Source organism: Cinclus cinclus, chromosome 1, assembly GCF_963662255.1.
Source record: "Cinclus cinclus chromosome 1, bCinCin1.1, whole genome shotgun sequence".
Lineage (NCBI taxonomy): Eukaryota > Metazoa > Chordata > Aves > Passeriformes > Cinclidae > Cinclus > Cinclus cinclus.
Genome location: NC_085046.1, coordinates 60298258 through 60323038, shown reverse-complemented (window position 1 = coordinate 60323038; position 24781 = coordinate 60298258). Strand labels below are relative to the sequence as shown.

The 24781-nt window shown below is 38.6% G+C and overlaps 1 protein-coding gene across 1 annotated transcript in view; it reads right to left on the bottom strand.

Moving 5' to 3' along the window:
- DCDC2 (doublecortin domain containing 2) overlaps positions 1–24781 on the bottom strand; it is a 51967-nt gene that overhangs the window by 3013 nt on the left and 24173 nt on the right. The window contains exon 9 of the mRNA XM_062498680.1: positions 11131–11231. Coding sequence (XP_062354664.1) covers positions 11131–11231 — 101 coding nt within the window. The remainder of the gene's footprint in view (positions 1–11130; positions 11232–24781) is intronic.

Below are 24781 nucleotides of genomic sequence, written 5' to 3'. Positions count from 1 at the left end.
TTTCTTACATATTTGTGCTAAGGTATGAAGGAAAATAAAATGGAAAAATCCCACAGGAATGACAAGGTCTGCCTCCCACCCAGCCTAAATCTAAAGCCCAGACTCTAAATCTAAAGCAAACAAGCTGAGAGTAATAGATTATCACTTAATCAAAACTGGTTGGAATTTTACTGTCCTCAGTAGCTCCTTTATGCAAGCAGCTATCTGCTACAGAGAAGTAAGTTGTCCTCTAAAAATTTCTTCTTCCCACTAATCCTAACATTTCAAAAGAATTCTCTCATCACCTTCAACGTATTAATAAAAGCCAGTTCAGTAAGATCAAGAATTTGTTGAAGCCTCTTGACAAAACATCTTGATTTTCCTTTGATACCTAAGTAGCAACATAAGACAACTTTATTATGTCAGTGCACAATCCCACATTGGCACAGCTGAAAAAAGGACAAGGTATTGTGTTCAATAATCCTCAGAATACAGAATTACCAGAAATACTATTTGGTTACATGACCAGGTAAATAATGGCTCCATAAGTAATTTTTGAAGTACGGTCATTTCTATGTCTTTTTTATTCAAGCCTTTCTGACTCACTTGCATCTAGTAACATCAAATTGGCCTTATAGCCACTAAAATAAAACTTAAACAAGCCAAGTCGTTACAGAAGCCTTCAAAGAAGCAACCATCCAAAGCAAATTTGATCTTATGCAGCACAACAAAGATAGCAAAGAATCTGTAGATCCATAAATTCTCAGAAGTTACCTGCTACTCTTAGACATGCTATCTACTATTTTGTTTTTAGTCTGCTAAGGAAATTAGCAGCTCTGGATTCTGACCAGAAACAGGGGAGGGTTTGGACAAATGCATGCACCAGCCACCACTAGATGAAAATGTGTTTGGTTTTACTTAATGACAGCTGCTTGCTATGACATTACACATACTAAATAAAGAGAGGATAAGAAAAGTCAACACAGGCTTTTGCAGTTAACTGTTGTAGTCATCCAAGACATTACAATTTCCAGCTTTTTGGTAGTGAGTACAAGCAGAAGTGAATATATGCTCTTGCCTGTATGGCTTTAGTATGGTGGCTCATTCTGGACTGCAGAAGAAAGTGTGTAGGCTTCATGCCATGGTGTAAACATATGTATCCCAATGCTTTAACTGGTTTCACTGCTGTGGAAGCAGTCTTTGGCATGGAAGCAGTGTGGACATTTGACAGATAACGACTTCCTAAAAAGCTATGGTAGCTAGACTCATTTGACCTATCTGTCTAAAATAGGTGTGGGTGCAAATTTTTAAAGAGTTAAATCTGACCAACTATTCTATATTATTATTATTCTATATTATAAAATATAAACACAGCATCATTGAACTATACCCAGAAAATCACTGAAAGCTCACAGAGCATAGAACTGGCATGAAATAACGTTCAAATTCCAACTAATTTAACTTGATCAATTAAGCTAAATTGCAAGAAAAAATAATAGAAAACAAGATGAGTAGAACAACTCCCATCAGTACAAGTATGTTTTATAGTAACTGCAAATTTCAAGATAGCTGAGCATATTACTATTACATTACTATTTCATTACTATTACAGACAAAAATAAAAAGCCACATTTTCAGCTAATAAGTGGGAAGAAAAATGCATTCTTCATTTAATCCCTTTTCAAGCTACACTACATAAAAATTGACATTTCAAACAAGTTAAAAATCAACACTGATCCAGAGGAAAATACCTTTCACAAGGTAATCTAAAATGTGGTACAGTTCACTCTGCATGAAGAGTCAAAGGTAGCCTTTAAAATGTGGATATGAACACTGACTGTGCATTTCAGACTGCACAGCAGACATAAGATAGGACTGTAGGGAGGAAACTGAAGGCCAAAATCACCCATCAAATGGTACATTATTCTTTACATAAAAAAAAAACCAAACCTGTGATACTTCCTACTGAGATCTTATTGGCCTACTTGCTATGCAGAAATTAGTGTTCTCTATTTTAAGTACACGTTCTTCACTGAGAAAGAGGCATACTTAGCAAATTCTGGATTTTTCATATTTAGGGAAAGAGAATGTTTAGTTGCATGTATACATGCAGGGAAGAAAACAGAAAAAGGGAGAAAACCAGGTGTCTTAATAGCCCAAAGCCTGTAAATGCTTAACTTCACCTTCTTGAACAGTTTTAGTGATAGCAGTGAACCTGATATAATGAACTAAAGCCTACATTAAAGTACTTGGTGGGTCAGGGTGTAATTTAAAGTCCCCTGGAGTCATTTGGAACCTTTACATTGAATTTGATGCAGTCCAGCCATACCTCCACCTACAGCTGTTCAAATTGCCTAATATATAAGCACCAAAATTACCACAAATTGTGCTCTCTCTCAGTCAGAATAAATCAGGATGGGCACAATGAAAGCAGAACAGGTATGCTGATTGAGACCCACCCATCCTTGAAGAAATTGTCAGACTCAAGTCAGCAATGACCTTGCATACTGACAGGGAAGCAGTGGCATTTCCCATCTTAGTTTTTAGCTTTTCATAAGTCACCTTTTAAATAACCAAAATATTCTCAGTCAGAACTTCCTGTATGGAATGAATTGGTTGGATAGCCAAGACAGATGTGGGAGTGGTCTTCTTGTTGCTCACAAGTCCAGAGTTCAGCTTTTGGACATTGTGTTAGCTCACAGGAAGGTGTCCCTCACATTTGCAATTCTTTTAAAAGCTCAGGGCATCTCAAATTCAAAGAAACAGCTCTGGATGTATCACCATGCCTGCGTGCCTAAGGTCTATCACCTCTGTGTAACACAGTTATCATAAGGATATCAAGGATCGTAACAGAGAACAAAAGGCACATCAAAACCTCAGGTTGGAAGCAATCAGCCACTGAACAGGGATACTGTAATGAACTACAGAAAAAATATTCCTGCATTAGTTTAGTTCTACCTCCATATCTCAAAAAACAACTGCACAACTTGGACTGGAGAAGCATTCCTGTTCCTTAAGGCAATTTTCACAATCCAATGAGTTCTAGAGTAGGGAGCTTTTCCAGTCACTGTGCCAGTTTATCTCCATTCCTCCTATAGCCAGAACTAATAATAATAAGATTTGTAATTTTTCCCTTTGAATGGCTGAAAGAAAATAGGAAGTAACCTTCCTTTTTGCATTGCTGGCTACATCTTTTAAGTGAAGGTGATGCTTTTGCAGTTTCATGCTTGAAAGCACATTACTTAAAATAAGTAGTTTTCAAAATATACCTTTTTGAATGTGAGAACAATTCTTTGCTTGTCATGGACTAGCAATAAAAAGACTCACTGACAAAATACTTCTATATGTACATTGAAAACGATATTCAACCAAAGACATGCAGAAAAACTAAAGCAATTCTCAGCTTCTTGCTGGAAACATGGACACAGCTTGCCTTCTGGAAACCTTCTGACTTAACTAACAGGTTGATGATGAATAGAGCCAATTTCATTTTTCATTCAAGTAGTATGATTGCTTGACAGTATTTTTAATCTCAGCAAAAACAGAGTGTTTAAAAAAGAAAGATGTATTCTAATTACACTCATCATGCTATCATTCATTAAGAGCTACATTACTAAATGCCATCATCACTCAAAAGCAGTAAGTCAGGAAATCTTCAGACATTGAAGCATTTGGCTTCTTTTCCTCTAGGGATGCTAATGTAAACCTCTCAGAAGGTTTGCACATGACTGATACTGAGAAGTGCAGTATCACAAATCATTTAAGGCAGAAATTATTTTCTACCATTAATATAAAACATAATTTTCCTTCATTGAAGTAGTTTGGAAATGTTTACTTGGCTAATGGTCACAGCAGACAAACAATGAGGTAGACAACAAAAATCTTAATGGTCATGAAGAGCAGAATGAATCCATCTCACAAATGCAGCAACAGGAACACTTGACTTCGACTGCACCGAAGCTCTCCAGAACAAAGCTCCCCTGCTCCTACTCAGGAATGTTTTGTAGCAGCACTGCATAGATTCCAACAGTGAAACATTTTGTTCCTGAACCAGAAAGTGTTGCTAAGTGACAGTAGCCCTCTTCTCTTCCACATCATTTACAAAACCCAGGCTCTTAAAAACAAGAAAATGAATGGTTAAGGTTCAACTGTCTTACACTTCCCACATAGTTCCCACATTGGCACAAAATGCACTGTTGTTTCTGAAGGCAAAAAGTCTTTATACCCACAACATTTAAACTCCAACTTTTTTATGAGATATGTGCCATTATTTTATTTTTTTTTACAACATATACAGCACCTGAATCCACAGGTGATGTTTTATGATGTTTTTCATAACATCACAGTGCCCAAAACTCCAACCAGAATGAAAATGGAAGCTAAAGAACTTAAAGTGTAGAAAAAACAGCTTTTCAAACTCCCTTCATTGGTTTCATTGTCTAGCAACTGGAAGAATACTTCTTTCCTTAATCACAATGCAGCCATGATAGAGAAACAAACATCTTTGAGCACGGCCCCCAGCATAAGAGGGACACAGACTTTTCCTATGAAGACAGAGAGTTGGCAGTGTTCAGTATGGAGAAGAGAAGGCAGCAGAGAGACCTCACAGCACCTTCCAAGGCCTGAAGGGGGCCTTTGTGAAATCTGGGGAGTATCTTTTTACCAGGGCATGTAGTGACAGGACCAAGGGGAATGATTTCAAACTGCCAGAGGGCAGGGTTTTATTGGCTATCAGGAAGAAATTCTTTACTGTGAGGGTGGTGACAAACTTGAACAGGTTGCCCAGGGAAGCTGTGGATGCTCCATCCTTGGAAGTGTTCCAGACCAGGATAATGAGGCTCTGAGCAACCTGGTCTAGTGAAAGGTGCTCCTGTCTGTGGTAGAGGGGTTGAAATTAGAAGATTTTTAAGGTTCTTTTCAACTCAAACCATGCAATGATTTTATGATCTTATCAGATCTTTATTTTTCTAATATGTACCTAAGTCAAAAATACTTTTTTCCATCTACTTCAGTGACACTTAGGTTTACTTTTTTTCCACAACATTTTGCATGTGTTCAATAAAATTTGCCTAAACTTCAGTTCCTACAATACAATCTGCTGAGCATACCTGTAGAAAATGAGAAAATTGTTAAGCATTTAAAAACCAGTCCTACTGAGACTGCAAAAATACAAAAACAATTGCATTAAGTTCTTCTATAATTAGTTAAAAATGCCCTGTATATTAAATAATTTGGGAAACTGCCTGCTCTAGGATTACTGAAATTTTTGAAAACAGTTTTACGCAGAGGAAACTTTTTTTCAAAGTGGTATCTAAACTAGTTTTACAAAAAATTTGCATTTCCAGGCTTCACTCAGAAGACGTGAAGGCCCTTCAGCTGTTGGCCACACAGGCCTCTAAAGACAAAATCAGGCACTGCTACTACAACTTCAAAAATCACAGTCACCCAGTGCAGAAACAGGAAAGATCTCCCTTCTCATTCTGAACTGCCAGGAACCAATCAGAGAAATTTTCCCTATCTCACACAGACTAACAATAACAACATTAAGTGTAAATCAGTGGAGCTGAAAGAAGAACATGCAGTGGAAAATATTATCTGCTGGCTTGTCAGCACTCAAAATTCATAAGGCTGAAATTACAGCTGCATCATTTGTAGCGAAATTTGAGCATAAGAAGTTCTGCATGCGTTCTTCCTAAAATGCCATTTTGAAATTCTTACTGATGTAGTGCAAAATGTTTCTTCATGAAAAGTTGTAGCTTTTTAAATCAAAGAATGTCTCTTCAAGCAGTCAGCCTGTTGTACTGTTGAATCAACATAAACTTCAACATTTTGCCTTTGGCAATGGGGAAGATGAACATTTTATTCTGCTCACTGAGGTGAATCTTGTGTCTCTAAAGCAAAATATATACTCCACAATGAAAACTGCAAATGAAAGGTGCAAATTTTCTGCTACTGATGACATACTCCAGCTCCAGCTCACCTAGGGGAGATACGCAATCTCACATCACATCACAGTCCAGGAAATGGGAAATAATGAGTAGAGGACTGCATTAATCAGTGGACATGTCTGCAAAAGTGGAAAGCAAATGGATAATGAAAGAATCAATAATGTGAACATCTACAGAAAAACTCCAAAACAGTGCCTGTTAGATAAATTTATCATCAGCTGATTTTTACAAATAAACACAGGAGAGAAGCAGACGGGCATGATGAATCTGGGGGGGGGGAAATAACCCAAAGAACAAACCAATACCAAAACCAAAATGGGGACTCTTTCTACATCACATCTTAAATAACCAGTATCATATAACCCCTGGCAAAGCAGGCTGGCACAACCATATGTCTGAATTACTTACAGGGTCATGCACTGGATAACTTCGGGTCTCATAACTCTCATGCCTACTTCACCTCCCAAGGGCTCAGCATGGGAGAAGGGCAACCATGCTTATGGAAATGGATAAACCAGTGCAAACTTGCAGTGTTATTTCAGTATTATTACTAGAAACTGCTGCTTTTGTATTTTAGAGCTCATATAGAATGAAAGAAAGGGCAGTTTTTTTCTGAAAGCTTTAGAAGTTAGAATTTTTTCTCTCAGAGTTACTTTGAATATGTTTGCATTATTACCAGCAAATTCAAACTAACTCAATTACCATCTCCAATAAGAAACTACTATTGTTTTGATGCCTCCCTGTCAATAATCACCTTGTTCCCTTTCTATTTGCATAGCTGATTTCACAGTCTGTCATCAGTCCCCATGAATGTTGACACAGTGATGCAAACAACCAACTTGGAGTAAGCCTGCATGTCAAAAGAAGAAACTAATAATTATAAAAATAATTTTGCATTTGGGAGCTCAAGCCTCGGTAAAAATATAGAACAGAAAGGTCTGGTTTGGTTTAAGGCAAAATACTCATTTTTTTTCTTCTTTGATGTTCAATTACAACTGTCAGCTAGTCTGGAGTAAAGCAAACCCTGTTCTTCTAATGTGTTTTAAGCTGGCAGACAGCATTTTACAGAACAGGACATAAGTGAGAGTCTAGCCAGTATAACTCCAGGTTTAGTTAATGGCTAATCTGGCATTTGTTCAACTGTGTACTTCAAACAGCAAGACAGAGAAGGTGCATAAAAAGAAAAAAACCATGAAGCTCTATCTTCACCACCTCATTTATGTGGCTGATGGAAATGATAGCCTATCAGAAGTGTTAGCATTCTAGTGAAAGCTGGCATGTAAATATTTATGCATTATGCAAGATAGTCAAGCCCTGGCTGGCTGTCCTTTCCCATATTTCTAGCAATAACAGAAACTGCAGTGCAGATAAGAAAAAGCTAAAATTAGCATTTCTGTGATTAAAACATCACAGAATTTAAAACAATTTTAAACGGTCATTATTATGAACCTGAACAAGCAAAATGCTAAATGCTTCTACAGTTAGAATGACCTTAGTTATCTGGGAATAAAAAGTAATCTGTGCTACTCAGAAGGACATGGCTCCTTGCCGGACTACCAAGGAATCTGTACATGAAGTTTGAACATTATATATAAACCATGGCTTGTGTTGCAATAAATTTTGGTGCTTTGTTTGGCTTCTATGGACACATGAAAATCAGATGATTATTATTTTCCCCATCAAATACACCTGCTTCCAGTTCCTTGTCCAGATAGAAAAATCTGTTGGTAGCAAGTGAAAAATCCTTCCATCTGAACATGATGGATGGACCTTGGTACATGACCTTAGAGGTATCCAGCAAGTTCCTATCATTGCAAGCCTGCCAACATATCTGATGCTCACTGGCAACTGTGAACAGTTCCACTGCCAAGCAGAGAAGTGGTAGTAGAGAGTTCTTCCCCTCCCTAGAGATGGTCACCGTCCACTGGCAGAGGCAAACTGGTGAGACACACAGAGCTACTGCCTGTGCTGTAGGATCTCTGTGGAGAAGTAAGGCAGCTGTCTCCAGGGCTGGATTTCATATGAATTGCAGTCAGCCTAGAAACCAAGGCCTGACAACCCAATTTACACAGCCAAATGTTCTACACTACCCAGAGGAATTCTTTACACACCTTCAGAGGCCAATAAACAGGCTAATCATTTCAGAATTTTATTATTACACTGTCAAGACCAGAGCAGGATGTGCTTCAGAATGTCATAAGAAACAAAGATTAAGACAGCCGGCATGTTCTTCCCCAGTGTCAGTGCTATCAATATAATACAACACATCCTAATTATCATGACACCTCACCAGTATAACCACAATTAACAGGGCTGATGAGCCCAATGATGTTCATCATATGAGACTCTCAGGCTGCGGCTGGTATGTGCTGTGAGAGACACAGCTGTAGCATTCCTTCTATCAGGGACCAAGACAGTCATGTTCTTGCTACCTCTATCACCTAATACATGTGTCTTTAAGAACAATGTCTATAAAACAGCTGTGCAACATTCCTTCCCATTAAAGTGAATAAATAATGAGAATGACCCTTCTTAGCAACAGGAGCCTAAGATAAAATCTGTATTTTTTTTTAGATGGTATGGTGTCAGTCTTCAAAGTTGCTGATAAGTTCATAAAAAATCTAGTTCCCCTCAGGTATTGTTTTTAAAAGCAGATCACAAGCTAAATGTACATATGTCTAGAATTCTTTTACACAATACAAATAAATTTTAAAAATCAGTCAACTAAATAGTAAGCACTATTTAGTAAGCAATTAAATATAGATAGTGTCATAAGCTCTACCCCCTAAACTTTTTAATTTGTTGCTGTGCTGAACTTTCTCCTGTTTCTAAACATCTCTCTTCTGCTGAGAAGGACTCAAAGCTGAACAAATACTCTAGATGCAACCTCAGAGATGCCCAGTCAAGAAAGATAAACAGTGACCTTGATGCATTGGCTGCGCTTTTACTAGCCCAGCCTGCACAGTCCACCTCATCCCCACAGGGAGCACGCTGACTCAACTTGCCAACCACAGGAGATACATGGCCCTTTCTGCAGCTCCTTTCTAGCCCACCTAAGTCAAGACTGCACTGAGACAGTCCCTGTATTACAGCTGCCCAACTTTGTACCCCTCCCTCTCTTGTGGAACTTCATGAGGCTCAAGTCATCTGATTCCTTCAAGCTGTTGAGATTGCTCTGAAAGACAGCCCTGCATTCACATGATGACAGCTGGACCTGAATAAGGCTGTGTCCCACACTATCATCTATGTTACCCATGAACACATTATAAGGTCTCAGATCCAGTATCAAACCCGGAAGGTCACCATCTGTAAACAGGCACCAGTTAAATCTCAACCAGCTGATCATTTAAATCTCACCAAACCAGCCAGGTTTTACCTACCTTTTAGCCCACAAATCCAGTCCCTACCCTCCTGAAGGGTATTTTCCTCCCCATACTTACCACACTTCTTCCCATTTCTCCTACAAATATGGAAGTCTACACTGAAAGCAAGATAAAGGAGCATAACTGTTCTCCCTTCCTCCACAGAGCCATTTATTTCATCACTGAGGCAATGAAATGGGTAAAGTATGACCTGTCCTTAGTAAATCCATGATGGTTATTCCCAATCATGTGCACCGGTTTCCATTTCTCAACAAGCTTTGGCTCTCTCAGCTCCATTTCTGCATATCCAGGCAATGTCTCAATACTGCTCTTCAGGAATCTATCCCCTCTTCTGCCTCTTTTAGTGTGAGGTCAGGAGTCCTCTGCTCAAACTGGCCCCCTGCTATGCCTGCTTGCTGTTTTGCACAGTGGGCATAGTTCTTGCGGTTTGAGGAAGATTCTCTTGGAAATCAGCAAAATCTCCTGAATTCCTCCACACTTCAGGGAAGCCTCACACAGGATCCTCTGGCAGTTTCCCAACCAAGCCAAAGGCAGCTCTCCTAACTTCTAGGAGAATTTTAACTTTGTTATTTTCCATCCCCACTTTCTTCAGGAGCTTAAACTCTGACCATCTCATGGCAAGAGATGGTGCAACTCATGTTGGTGCAACTCTCATATGCAACTAAGGCTGCCATTGTCATATCCCAAACAAGTTTCTATTTATTCTTGAGAAGCAAGTACAGCAGAATGATTCACGTAACTATATCTCACACTACCTACATCAGAAACCTGTCTCCAACACTCTCCAGAAATCTCCTGGATTGTTTATGCTCCATTGGGTTGCCCTGGATAACTGAAGTGTATTTACAAACTATTATCTTTAACTCCCTCCCATTTGTTTACAGACACATTAATAACCAACCCTCAGCTCTGCTGACCACCAGTAAGTCATAAAAATGCCCAAGATTCCTGATGTTAATGGGACAATTTTTAGCCTGAGAAATATTTTGGACAAACTGTGATTCCTTACATCAAAGCATGGATCAGAAATATTATTTTGTGGCCAATGTGACTGGCCCCAAGCCATCAATAGACACCAAAAGCACAATGCAACAGGAAACAAAGCTGAACAAGTTGGCAAATTCCTACAAACACATAAGACGAAAAAGAGGACTGTCTTTTGAGCAATTCATTAGCAAAAAGAAACTGCATACATTTTCAGCAAATAGTTTAAGTAGTTCTACTCTTCTCTTCCTTGTAATAAGCTTCAATTTATTGAAGCTTTTATTCCTTGTATTATTTCAGTCCACAGGAGTACAAATCAAAGTACAAAAAGGGAGATACAATCTTATGTTTGGTTATCAAGACCTATTTATTGCACATAAATCTTAGGATTAAAAAATAGGCCAACAAAGCACCATGTTGCTCCAACAGAACAAAGTGCAGTCAGCTTTAACAAAAATCAGCTAAATCTGCACCTGTTGTGGTCCAGGTCTGGAGGAATATTGCTCCACCAGTACAAAGAGACTGCAGTTCAGGTGAACCTATTTGGTAGGACGTAACAGTAGGGAGTCCGGATTCTCTAAGGCCCTATAAGAGCTCTCAGAGGAGTTCTGAAGCTGATGAAAAGGTAACTGACAATTGACATATTAACACAAAAAGGGAGATTTGCTAAAGCTGACATAAAAGAAGCAGTATTATTGAGCTTACAGTCATCCCCACAGAATTATGCTGTACATTTGAAAGAAATTGAGGAAAGAATAACAACACACAATCTGTAATCCTAGAAAAAAAGAAAAAAGAAAAAAAGCAAAGCCATTTATTTTAAGCTTGATCACTACCTGGTCCAGTGGAACTTCCACAAGAGTATCTTCATCTTCTTGCACTTCAACTGCCCCCCACATTTCAGACCCCTCTTCTCTGGCTTTGTAAGTATCTTCACCTATAATGAGAAAGATAGAGTGGAAGGAAGTGAAGTCCAATAGTGACACAGTGTGGCTTAACTACTGAACTGCAATCCAATTTCGCTTTGAGAACAACTTTCTGAGCTGACCCATCATTCCCCATACAGTTCTTTCAAGGAAGTCTTCAGTCTCCCATTATTGTCAATTTGGTTTTCTTCCCTTTTAACAACAACTACATACCACACCACTTCGGGAAGGGGGGGGGGGGGAAAGGCAAAGGGAAAGGGAACTGAACAAAACTCTGGTTCTGAAGTTCCTTCACTCTGGGCAAAGGTCCAGAGTGAACCTGAAGCAGATGCATTACAACAACATAACAGTTCTGTTTCTACAGTCAATTATAGCATCCTATAGTAATTAGCATTATAACATACATCTATCAAAAACTGCAGTCTTTGAATCAAAACCAAGCATGCTGAATCAGGTCAGGATTAAAAGATTAAGAGAAACAGTTGGTTTAGCTCTACTCCTCAACTCTAGGCACATGCAAGTAGAATTATGGCTGAAACTCCATGTCCACATTAAAAAACACATACTCCTGGACAACACCATTTAGCTTAAGTGATTTATTTCCCCTAAGTAGTAACTAGGGGTCTTTGAAGTTTCCAACACCAGCATTACAGTATCAGCTAATTAGAAAAGAGAAGATAGGTCCATACAGAAAACAATTTCCAAGTGACACATGATCCTTTCTATTTTCCCCTGAGCTGAAAACAGCCCAGAAACTAAAGGCACAAGTTACTCCAAATCATCCCTCTCCACTGATCTAGGAAAGATAAAGATGTGTCCATATCCAACATAATATATAAGTACAGTAAGAAAGAGGAAAAAGTATTTCCACTGTTTCTGACTGCCTCCTAGTTCTTCATGAAAGGATCTGAACTTGTTAATATCAACTGACCATGCAAATTGATCTACATTGCTGGGTGCTGCTAAATAAACAGCTTTAGCGTAGCACAGAACCATTTTGGTGGGAAAATAATGAATAAAACCCCCAAGACCTAGAGAAATCCAGAGTCCATCTGCATAAAAAGTCAGCACTGACTACTCTGGCAGTTTTCCAGTCACCTTCTCATCACTATGAGAGCCAAGGGAAGAGTTTGCCCTGGGAACAAATTCTAAGGCACCATACCACTGCCAATGGCTGACTGGAGGGGAGGTGCCAGATGGCCTTAGAAGTTGCCTGAATGCCACTGCCCAGAGGAGCAGAAATGAAGGCCATTCTCACAATCTGAAATGAAGAAGCAGAAATGGGGGTTTCTATGGCATATCACAGTGAAATTCCAAAGCGATACTGCTGGCTGCATCTTAGGAGAGATTTCCTGATGCTCAGAGCACCTTGATTACCCAGGCATCAGTCCTGCTGGAACCTTGCTTTCCTACCAGAAGCTCCATTCTACTCAACCTCTGAAAGGATCCCTGCTGGAAATACCAGATGGCTCTTAGGATCATTGGTTGGATTATTATCCTAAATAATTCACACATGTTTTTCAAAACCTCATTTTCATACTTCACATGAAAATAATAATTGTATTTTAAAATTTCCTTTTCTTGGGGTTTATTAAGTACAATCCATGTGCATGGATGTTCCATTTAAACCACCTGAGGACACTCAATACTTGACAGGAATATGATAAATCTTGGACAATCTACCTGTATATATCTTGCTACAAATCACCTTTGACACAAGAGTTGTTTGGGTTTTTTGACAAAATCAGCAATAAAAACATGGAGTGGCAGAGAATAACAACAAATGCATCTGAATAGATGCTACTTCTGCTTTTTCAAATAATGCACTTCACATTTCCCATTTTTCTGTGCTCTCTAAGAGACAGAATGTTCTGTTTCTCTTACCTGGTATTATCATTGCTGCCTCTCATCACAGACTTCTGAGTTACAGATTTCCACCATATTCTGAGAGGAAAATGTAACGTGTTCCCTAAAAGCCACCAAGAAGACTCTCCTATTTCATGGCCTTCCTTTAAGTATGTAAGAAAACAACTTTGCCCCAGATTCCTTGACTCACTGATCTATAAAAAGTCAGCTCTGAAAGAACTGCATTTAATATCACCATCCTTCCATTTAGACTCTGTAATAACACCTTTGCCTTCAAGGTCCTCAAGTCTTTCAACCAAAATGGGGACTGTCTTGCCTCCAGAGATAAAAAGGATTTTGGTGCAGAGGCAGTTTTTATCAGGTTTTTACTCCAGGGCAAAAGGAGGAGTACGTGGGAGGTGAACATGTGTTAGCCCTGGAGGCCAAATCCACTCAAGAGCTGAGGATTCTCAATTTTAAAGCACCTCATCTTAGAAGAGCAGATCAGGCTCAGGGCTATGCTGAACAACCCAAGGAGACAGACACACAGTATTTTGACAAAAACTTCATCATGGAACCAGGAGGGAACAGGAAAGAGGAAAGAAGAATGTAAATTTCAGAAAGGAATCATATTTCTCATTTAAAAGAGAGTGCCTAAAAAGATAGTAACAGCAGAATTTCAAAAAGCAAAATCTAAAATCTCCATGGAATTTCTTCCAAGCAATTTCTAGCAGGTGTTTGCTCAGAAAGGTGGTCATAAATGAAAAAATATTAGCTGAAAAGAACTCTGCACAATACTGCAGCCTCTCTCAGGGATACCACTGTTCATCATCTTGCACAGAAAGCATTCTCAAGAGAAACAGCATTCCTGTTCTTCCACAGACTGAAAATATTATTTAAGGAAAATAGAACATTTACATCAAAAAGGAAATTAATTATTTACCGCTGCACAAACATAAGAGAATGGAAGACAGATGTCCAAAATATGTGTACATTCAGGGAAGGAATTAAAACACTTAGGTCTGAAATGTGTCAAAACACATGAAGAAAAAAATTACACTAATTGAAATATGGGGAAGTCATAACACTTGAAAAAAAAACTTCCAAAGGAAATGGCAAGGAATGCAATTAGTCTTACACTGGGACACACGGTGTTGTCTTTTGTTACAAAAAATGAATAGAAATACAAAAAAATGTAAAATAATTTACATAAAATTAATTTGAATAAATGGAGCTTTACGAAAAGAGCTTAAAATGTTAACATTATTAGCATTGCTGCTCTACAGCCAGAAGTATTTACATTTTCTGCATGTGAAGTTACAAATATCTGGAGGATGGAAGCTGAGTGAAAGGCCAACATATTTCTTGCTTGTGTGATTCTGTGTCAAGATCTTGTCAACAAGAGTTTGCAGGCCACATTAATCACAATTATCAGTGCTCTGACTTACTTCCAAGGAAATGTTTTCAGCTGGGTAACTTTGCCTCATGTTTTATAGATAATGCTTTTTGGTTAAGGACAAAAAAATATGAAAAAATCTTATTGATGCAATATTTCACATCTCTGTGCCTGAATCATTAGTCAGTTTCTTCACATGTCTTTAAGGGAGAAAAAAAAAAAGAAAGCATTTTAGAAAATGCCATAAATTACATGAAGAAACATTTTGTGCAAGTCTTCATTGTGTATTGTTATGGGCTTCTATTGCAATCTCTGCTGAAGCAGAAATATGTGGTGTACCTTGCTGAAAAGAAAAATTCCAGCACTTCCAGTAAATGGAACATGTATTAACTACTTCAAACAGTTCATATAAAATTGTAAACTAAACATTCTCCTCTTTTATAAGTCAGCTCTGACTTTCTTGTGCCTCAAACTGCCTGAGAACTGACCACAGACAGGGCCATGGCAATGCTAGGGCAGAAGAGCTCTGAAAGGGGGTAATAAAGGCAGGTATGTCTCCCTACAGCTTTGATGATAAGTATAAACAGAGGATTTATTTCAGGTTCTCAGTTCTCCATGTCACAAAGAGCAGCTTCTGTCAAGAGGCCAAGCAAAATATTACTGGAAGTTTCATGATCTTCTGTGAGGATATTTTTCCATGGTGTCCAGTCAAAAAGAAGATACTGGGGTTTTTCAAGTTTTGCCAGTCACTGCATGACAACAAACTACCTTGAGCCAAAAATCAGCACTATTTTTTGTACCCTACGAAGAGAGAGTTAGGTAACCAAAACATCTCCTGTTATTTCTGATTATTTTAAAGAAGCAATGTGTTATGTTGTGTTGTGTGTTGTGTATTGTGTGTTGTGTGATGTTATGTTCAGCAATTTAGGTAAAAAGCGGGAAGCAAAACCTGCAGAAGGGCAAAGAACAGATCATTCAAAAGGAGCAGCCAGGTGGAGAGAGAGATATTAGAGGAGGATATAGATACTGAGGGAGATGATGAAGGCACAGTGATGTTAGAAAAAATATGAGGAATGAGAAACTGTATAAGAGCAAACAGAAAGATGAGGAACTACTGGTGAAAAAAAGGAAGCAATGGGGTCCAATGCACTGACTGGAAGGCAGAAAAATGACTTTTAGGAACTAGAATAGAAGCTTGAAAGAATGAGCGGGGTTGAAAAAAAACAAGTCAGTGTGTACCCAAGCCAATTTAAGCTTCCTAAAGGAATCCTCTTTCAGGAAAGCCTGTGAAGAGGAATGCTGTTGGACTGCTACCTACCAGCAATTGAATGTCTAAGCTCCGATGTTACCACATACACAGAAGAGCAGCAAAGAAAACAGCAATGAAAAGACGCTCCTTGTTTTCAGGCAAGTATTTTTACTGATTTTTTTGTTCATAATTATTTCTCCAAAAAGCAATACTTACTAAGACTCTGGAGACTGGAAAGAGTTCTTACAGGACTTTTTGGTTTCAGGCTGAAAAGACGAATGAAAAATCCAACCATAACTGTTTTCCTATGGAGTTTCTTCTAGAGTTGTGTTCCCTCCTGCCTCTTCTCCAGCTCCATAACCCCACAGAGAGAAAGAGTGATGAAATCTCAGGAGGATCCAGATGGCTTAAAGCTCTGAATTCCCCAAAGCCTTGCCAGGGATACCAGGTAAGGGAATAGTTGGAGCCAGGTAACAGCCCTGCCAAGGAAAGGACACTATTGCCTCAACTCCATCTGCCCCAAGTATATTCAAACGATACAGGTGTTGAACCACTAGCACCTACTTTATGGCCAACCTCTACAGCTAGGAGCAATGAAACCATACAAAAGAGTAAGAACAAGAGAAATTTTCAGCTGAAAAAGGCAGTGAAATTACATGACCAGGATATTAGCAGAACACTTAGTCTTTGGTAATCAAGTCCAGAGGCTGTTGGTGAGAGAAAGGCACTATGGTCAGGTTTGGATGAGAACCTTGGAAAGGATAATGACTGGTAAACTGGGGGTGAGGTTTCTGTTTTTGTACTTGGCCAAGGTTTATCTCATAAAGTAAGCAGCTCAGTATTCAGCTGCTTTCACCAAAGATAGAAGGTGGTACTGTATTCCTGCAGAGCTTTTCAGCTCTGTGACTTTGTTGCAAATGGACAGACAAAACCAATTCAATTAAAGACAATTTTAAGACTTCTTAATGACTTGCACAATGACTCTTAAGAGTCAAAGATCTTCATTTTGAGAGCTACCTACTCTGTCCTGGCCCTTACCCATGCCAACTCTTCCCAGTTTTGCAGCCCCAGGGAATTCATTTGCATGAAAGGGATCCTGCTTGCCCATTAAGGAGAATTTTCTAGATATTTGCTAGATCTTTTATACTACCTAATCTCCTGATAGGTACAGAACAGATAAGTTACCATCAAGAGCAAATCTATAAATGTCCAAAAGATTTTGACCAGCAACATTTCACTGGCCATGTTTTAGTAGATGTCTCAACACACAAGTGTATAGTGTATTGGGCATTGTTCAGTTCAGTGTGTAGAGAAATAAACCACAGATTGGTGCATGTATAACCAAGCAAGTCCTGGCTAAAATGTGAAGATCATTTTCTATTTGATGCCATTCAGTATTTCAGCTGGAATTCTTTCTCTACACTTTGATAAACAAGGTTATATGACTTTATTAAATACTAATTAAGTCATATATGAAACTACCTCAAAAGAAATCTTTACTTTTAAAATAATTAAGCACAGGAATAAATTACTTTTATATAAGCTCCTTTCCTAAACATCCTTAACTCTAAGACATTTATTGCAGCGAAAATTACAAAATTATAGTGATAGAAATGCATTTTAAATTTTAAACTGATTGAAGTTTAGTAATAGAAAATTTAAAAGTCATTGTAACAATAGTCTGCCCAAAATATTTCGGAAATCAGAGGCATTTACTAACTGCAAGCCCTATACATAAGGAAGGAAGTTACTGTGACTATAAAAAAAATTAATGTGACTTACAACAGAGGCTGCCTCATAAAAACAGTAAGTAAAATTAAAAAGAATGCAAAAAAAGAAAAAGGGGATCATAAAATTGAATAGTTTGCTATGAGGAAAAAGAAGGACATCTGTTTACTCCTGTATATAACATAATTTTGTTTTCTTGTTTTGTGTGTGTTTTGGGGTTTATTTATTTTAAAAGTATCACCACTGTACAAGGCTTTTTGTTGGATAGCTTTGCATGTGTGTTCATGCCTGTGACTCCTGTTATCAAAAAGCAATGGAATCGAAAAGAACCTGCTAGCCATGTACATATGATACTATTAAAAAAAAATACATCTTTTTCTTCTCTTGGTACTATTGCAGCCCCAAGCTTTTAAGCAATTGCTTCCTCTCTTTCAAAAATTTTGAATTTTTGCATTTGTAATACAATTTGGTGCGATTAGAGAATGCTGACATCTGATTTCATCAACAGAAACTGCAAAAGGTGCTTCTAGAGGTTGCCCCTGTATGCAGCACTCTCCCTTACTGATAGGAAATATGGTAATCCTGGAGCAAAGGGAAAGCTGCAATAGCTCAGTCATCTCTGCACATCAACAGCTACAAAAATAAAGGAATGAGTGTTATAATACAAGGGCTTTTTCTTCCCTCTCCCTGTTTTGGTCCTTCATCTCATTTACTCCCCATGTTTCAAAGCATCCAGTTTATTAATTGATTTAAATTACAGATCATTAGGGCATTTGCATTTTGAAATTAAGAAAGCAGTTCTCATTAAGACACATCTTTTTTAATTCCATGCCTGTTCCATAACTCAGCCTTCTCTTGAATACAGTAGTGTGCTAGGGACTAAACTGCCACAAAACAAATGCAAAAGCCCTGAAATGTCTGCCCTGGTCCCATAGTTCCAAATGTTTACACCCTGCTGGTAGGAATTAAGCAGCATGCTTTCCTGCTGGTATCTATTTTCTCACGTAACATTTTGTGAAGTATTCACTTCACTAAAAGCAAACCCAAAGAAACTCATCGTACGTTTGAATAAAGTGGCTGCAAGGTTTATCATCATCTTAGATCCCCACTGGCTTTAGAACACTCTGGCTACCATGATTCAGCACTGTAGCAAATACACACCTACAGCAAAAAAGGTTCTCATTTCTTGCTGCAGATTTGTCTCCTATTATGCAAGGAATAAGCCAACAGGTCTTGTAAAATGTCTGCAAATGAGGAGCCCTCTCTTTTCCGAGCAGTGTTTTTATCTGCTTTGACATTACAGAAGTGATATGGACTGTATTTTAATGGCAGACAGATTTTTAATCTTACAAGTTGTCAGCAGGAAAACACAGACAACAGTTTTAGCTCACAATGCAGAGTGGATATTCGGCAACCCTGGCTTGTACTCTTTGGCAGGTTCATAATTTTACTGAAACCAATTCAGAGCAGGACAGCAATACCTGGGGATCTGTGTAGCTCTCCTTAGAAATAAGGGTTGGCTTTTTGCTTCTTTTTTTTTTTTTTTAGCCAGTAACAAAACCAGGACATTGAAATGACTAGTAACTTCTAAGACCTCATAATATTCAAAAATTGATCTGAAAAATTGTGGAGTGGTTCAGCCCATCTCCACTCTGATTTTTCCAAATCACAGCAGAAACTGCACAGTCTATTAACTCTAGAACTTCTATCATATATGTAGGGAGTTACTTCACATGCCATGTGACCACAATTAAACTACTGTACTTGAATGGAATAGGCTTTTAATGGGAGCTCTCCCCTCCAAGAATTTTCTGCTACACTTCTGAATGTTCTACTTTCCTGATCAACTTCCTACACATACTCTTTACAGGATACAGCACAAACAAAAAAATTAAGAGGCTGCAGGGTTTCTTTGCTGTCTTGTTTACTTTATAAACTTCAAACCAAGCTGCTGATAAATGTACCTTTGGTGTCACTTTCATAAACCCAAATTCTTCTGAACAAGATGCACTATTCTAAGCTCTAAACCTCACATTTCCAGTTGCAATTGCTGTTGAATATAATATATTCAATGTTACTAAGGCTTCTATGAGTGCAGTGGAAACCCGATAATAATGTTAATAGTGTGCCTTATAAGTTACAAACACCAAGGCATCAGCTCACAATCTACTGGATTTGCCCTGAGAAGTGGTGAATTTAAATCCTGCACAAAGAGCTTTCAACTCTAAGAAATTCTTTAATCATCTTGATTTAAGAGGATTATGACCTGGATCAGTTGTAATAAAAATGGCATGTTGGTGAAATTCTCAGTGTATTAAAAAAATAAATTCAAAGTAAATACACATCTAGCCCAACTCAACTCAGTTGGAAGATTAGGTTAAGCCTTAAATACACTATGTGCATAATTCTTCAGCTGATAAGACCCAAGAAACAATTGCTTTCAAAGAGTTTAGCACTCAAGAGAAGATTCCATACAATGCTAAACTGGCAGGGAAGAGGACAACAAAGAATACAGGATACATTCACTACAATGAATATTTTATTTTTATCTATTTCCATACACCCCAAAATACACATGTGTAAACTCACTGTGCAGCTTATTGGTTTCAGATTAAAGCTAATTAATCACTTATCAGTGACAGCCAAATGCAGCCAGTTAAAATGCCAAAAGTCTTTTTTTTCCTGTCCATCAGGAAAAAATAAAATTATCATTAAAATTAAATAAAATTACTAAGATAGCAATAAATGCTTCCCTTACTCAATCCAAAGCCTTTGAATCTGAAGGACTGTTTTGGAATAAAACTGCAAAGCCAACTGAAGAACTGCAGTGAGCCTTCAGAATAGACAGTGGAGCTGTACAGATCAAAACTGTACTTGGGAGTCACCATTATCACTGTGTTCCTGGAGCTGGCTTCTGGTTTTCCATTAAGAGTCAATCTCCATTTCAGAATAAGACTCCTCACTCTAAAATGAACCTGAAAATGTAATCATTCAAGGCAGCAAGGCAGCAATTACACACCTATTTCATACATCCAATATTTCAGCACCTGGTCTAAATAGATTTCTCATTTCACAGTCAGCTGAGAAAATAAACCAACCTGATTACCAGCTTTTAAGGTATTTTCATCAGCCCTACTATCACACAACCACTGTGAGGGTCTGTCTCACCCAGAGACAATGTGACAAACCAGGATAGAGCAAGAGATATTCTCTGCTGACAGGGAGACTTTTCAGAGCACTAAAAGCACACACATTAGGAGAAGGGGAAGAAGGGCAGGTCTTCAGTGTATGAATAAGTACTGAAAACAGCAAGTGAAGCAGTGCCCCCAAAAAGGGAATGTACCCTTTGCTTATCCTATGGATCCCAGTATACTGTCCCAGCAGCAGAAGTTCCTTCCAAACCCAAAGAGAAGCATGACAGGTCCTCAGGAGACATGTAAACAAAGCATACAGGCACAGGATAAATACAAGTATGCACACAGCATGTCTTGCTGCCAGAGGAAGCCATGCCCACTTATTTGTATTCTGAAACCCAGAAGCCCAGTATCCTTAAACATTAATTTCAATTGAGGTTATTTTGTTAAAAATGAAACAGGTCTTTGGTTTTTAACAAGATTTGTCCAGTATGCCTGTTGGCTTTCTTTCCCTCTGGCTCTCTTTCCTTTTAACTAAATTAAAGATTCTTGTTCCACAGTTGTAGCACAGCATTCACATGAACTCGTAATGAATACTTAAAATGCTTAAAACACAAAAAAAACTCAATATTCTTTGCTCTGTTGAGTTCTCAACATACTTCCATCATTTCAATACTAAACACACTATAGTTGTGCAGATTATGCTTAAAAGCTGCATGGTAATGAAGGGAACAAATTATGAAATAAACTAAGCATCTGAGATAGTAAATCAAGGAAAGAAAAACCGTCTTTATGGTTCCAAAATAATCAGGTAAAACAACAGTTAAAAGAGTCCAAGGGAAAGCCAAAAACCTTGGGGAAAAAATTTAGAGTTGATATTAAAACTCACCAATCCCCCAGCTCTTAGAAAAATCCAAAAATTAATAGTCACCTGAGGATTGAAATGGTGGCATTTGGGAAAACCCTGATGAAAATGCTGATGAGGGAGAATGGGACTTCAATGAAAAAAAAAAATGAACCTCTGTCTCCTCTTCTAGAAAGGAAGCAGTTCTAGAATTAAAAATTACACTCATAATGAACACTGAAGTGTTCAAAGGACCTCAAGGAGGCCAGAAAAAAAAACAGGGTCAGATGTACTCCCTGGGACCCCCTGCAAGTGGCAAGAATACACGAAAAATACGGATGAAAACTAGGGGAGTCAGAGACTGAGCATTTGTTGAGAATGAGTCTCTCAAGAGCAGGTTGAATATTGTTGGATGGAAGTGAAGTTGATGGATACTGGGGACCAGGAGTCCTATTAAACCTAGGACCTGAGCCTATCAATCAACCCCATTCAATAATCAGGGTTGCATATTGGGAAGGAGGAACAGGAGTTATGGGAAAGAACAGGACCAGCTTCCATACCCATTTGGCCATCTCATTAAATATTAACCACTGTTACAATGTATGGACACTTAAATGGATATATCCCAATCTCCCTAAAAGTCGATCCTAATATGTTAAGACTTCTATTGAAAGAAGCTCTGATAACATTAAAAATGTTTTCAGTAGAGTGACAAGACAAAATGAGAGGAGATGTAATACGTAATGAAATGTTACAAGATTCCCAAGATGACCAATCCTCTTGGGCAAGGCTCTATCATAACACAGCAAACCCATGAGAAACCTATCCATGAGAACAAACTTAGGCCTTTGAGAGGAGCCCAAAAACTGAAGCGCAGAGACTTCCTGAGTGCCAGGTGAGGACTTTTAAACATACCCAGCCTGAGATAAAAGAGGGATCAAAACACCCTCAAAGCAAAAGGAGCTGTGGAGGATGGCAGTAGCTTTAAGTACTCCCCATGCATCTCTCAGGCAACAGGAGAACACTTTGTGAAAACAGTGCAAGGTGGAAACATGAAAAACAAAAAGCTTTCACAGAAAAAGCATACCCACAACCCTTTGAGGAAAGGAAGAGAGAAGAAAGGAAAAAACCTAAGTGCTGGGAGAACTTTAGGTTTTATCGCCTGGCGCATTATGATCTACCAATGGGCTGGTAAAGGACAAGCCCCATATTTATTTACCAGCAGGACCTAGAAAACATCCTTTGAAATATGTGATTGATAGAGGAGCTCAAATTTCACTAAATGCCCCAATGAATGCTGAGAAATTAGACATAAGCTTTAAAAGAAACAGGGCCCATACAGCAAAATTTAATGGACAAAGTAATTTATGCTATACTGCCAAAGTCTGTTTATGTTTACCTGGGGAAAGACAATGGACCTCACACACCCTTGCAATCACGGAACACGAAGAAAATACTTTAGGATACAATATCTTTAAAGGAGAAGTTTGGCAATTGTCTGATGGGAATATTTGGACATTCAGACCCACAAAAACTCCAAGTAAGTTTTCTGAAGAGAATGAGAACATTTATTCAACATCTAATGGTTTTAGGCATGTACTGACAGGAATGGAAGTGGTATTTGAACTGTTGGCTGTCACTAAAAGCAGGTATGCTAATGCCAAAGCTACTATTTCAGGGCTCTATAACTGCTTTTCCTGTCTTCCTGTTCCAGATTACACACAAATTGACAATGGATCACTCTTGACCAGCGTGATGGTACAGCACTGGGACAGAAAGGAGGGTACCAAAGGAATGTTTCATATTATTATGAAATTATTAACTTTATTATCCCCAAGCAAACAGGAATGATGGAATGTGTTGATGATTTGTTGAAAAGCGACTTTACACCTCATGCATCTGGATGGGATGAAAGGTTACCCTCTGTATTATATGAGATAGGTAAGTGACAAGGACCACGGTATAATGCCGATTTCTGCAGTGCTGGCTTTCTGTCAAGGGCAGTCTTTGACAATGAGGGTTAGCTGGGCAAGAGGACACTCACATAGCAGCATGGCTCACAGCTCCTACAGCCTGCCTGGCCTTCAGGAGTGACCAGAACAGAATGCACAAAAGAAAACAGCTTTGCAGGAGATGACCATTTGGAACCATTGTAGTACCTTTTATTTTAACTACTTCACTACAAGCTACCAAAGTTCTGACTACAGTGGAGCTCCCACACTCCACTGAGTCAGAAGTGAGTGAAAAGACTTGTTTCTCAAGAGTTAGAGTAACAGAATACTTAAGGCTGGAAAAGGCCTTTAAGATCATCAAGGCAAACCAACAACCCAGCACCACCACCATGTTCACCATTAAACCTTGTCCTCGAGTGCCATATTCATGCTTTTTTGAATATTTTCAGGGATGGTGATTCCACCACCTCCCTGGACAGCAAGTTCAATGTTTTACAACCCTCCATGAAAAATTTTTTCCTAATATCCAATCTGTGCTTCCCCTAGTGCAATTTGAGGCCATTTCCTCTCATCCTGTTACTTCTTACCTGGGAGAAGAAATTGAACTGCACTTGGCTACAACTGCCATTCCCACTTCTACTAACAGGTCTTTATGGATGGAGGTAAAAGAGAGGATCACAGAAAGAATTAAGAGCTTCTCTGAAAATACACTTGATCTCAAACTAGACAATCTGCTGCCTTGAAGAGCTTCTGAGTTACACAAGACTCACAAAGTATGGAAAAGCTGAAATGAGAAGCAAGCAGTCACTTCCTCAATAAGCTTAGTGACTTTCCAACCACTTCTGTCAGCAGGTGAAGCAGTAACAGCATTACATAAACAAATATGTTTATTATGTCTATAAATATGGCTACATATACATACATATATATATATTCTAGCTCTTTAAAAAAAATGGGGGGAAAGGGAATATCACACTATAGGATAAGAAAAACAGTTTGTCAAACAGGATGCTTATGCCTAAATTTGCAAACTGCTGCCACTGCTGTCACAGTACAGAGAGGGGCAAATTCTGAAAGGGCCTCCAGCAGTTCTGCTGTTGGATTAGTCTCAGCAGCTACCAGCTAACTGGAGTTTCTGTCTGTGTTCTTCCCCCAGGGTCTAGTCGTTTTGTTACACAGAGCCCAGCAGGTAACTAGGGATCCTCAGGGGCAGTGAGGGGTCCTTTGAGAACACCAGCTCCTTTTCTTCACCTTATTGCAGGGCAGACCAGTGGGAAAATGGTCAAAATACATTTTTTATTTTTCTTTACCAAAAGCATGAAGACAGAACCATAGGAGCATAACTTCCAAGGTATACTAAAAACCATATACCACCTCTTGTGCTCTGTAAATGAAGCCAGGAATGTAGTGGCT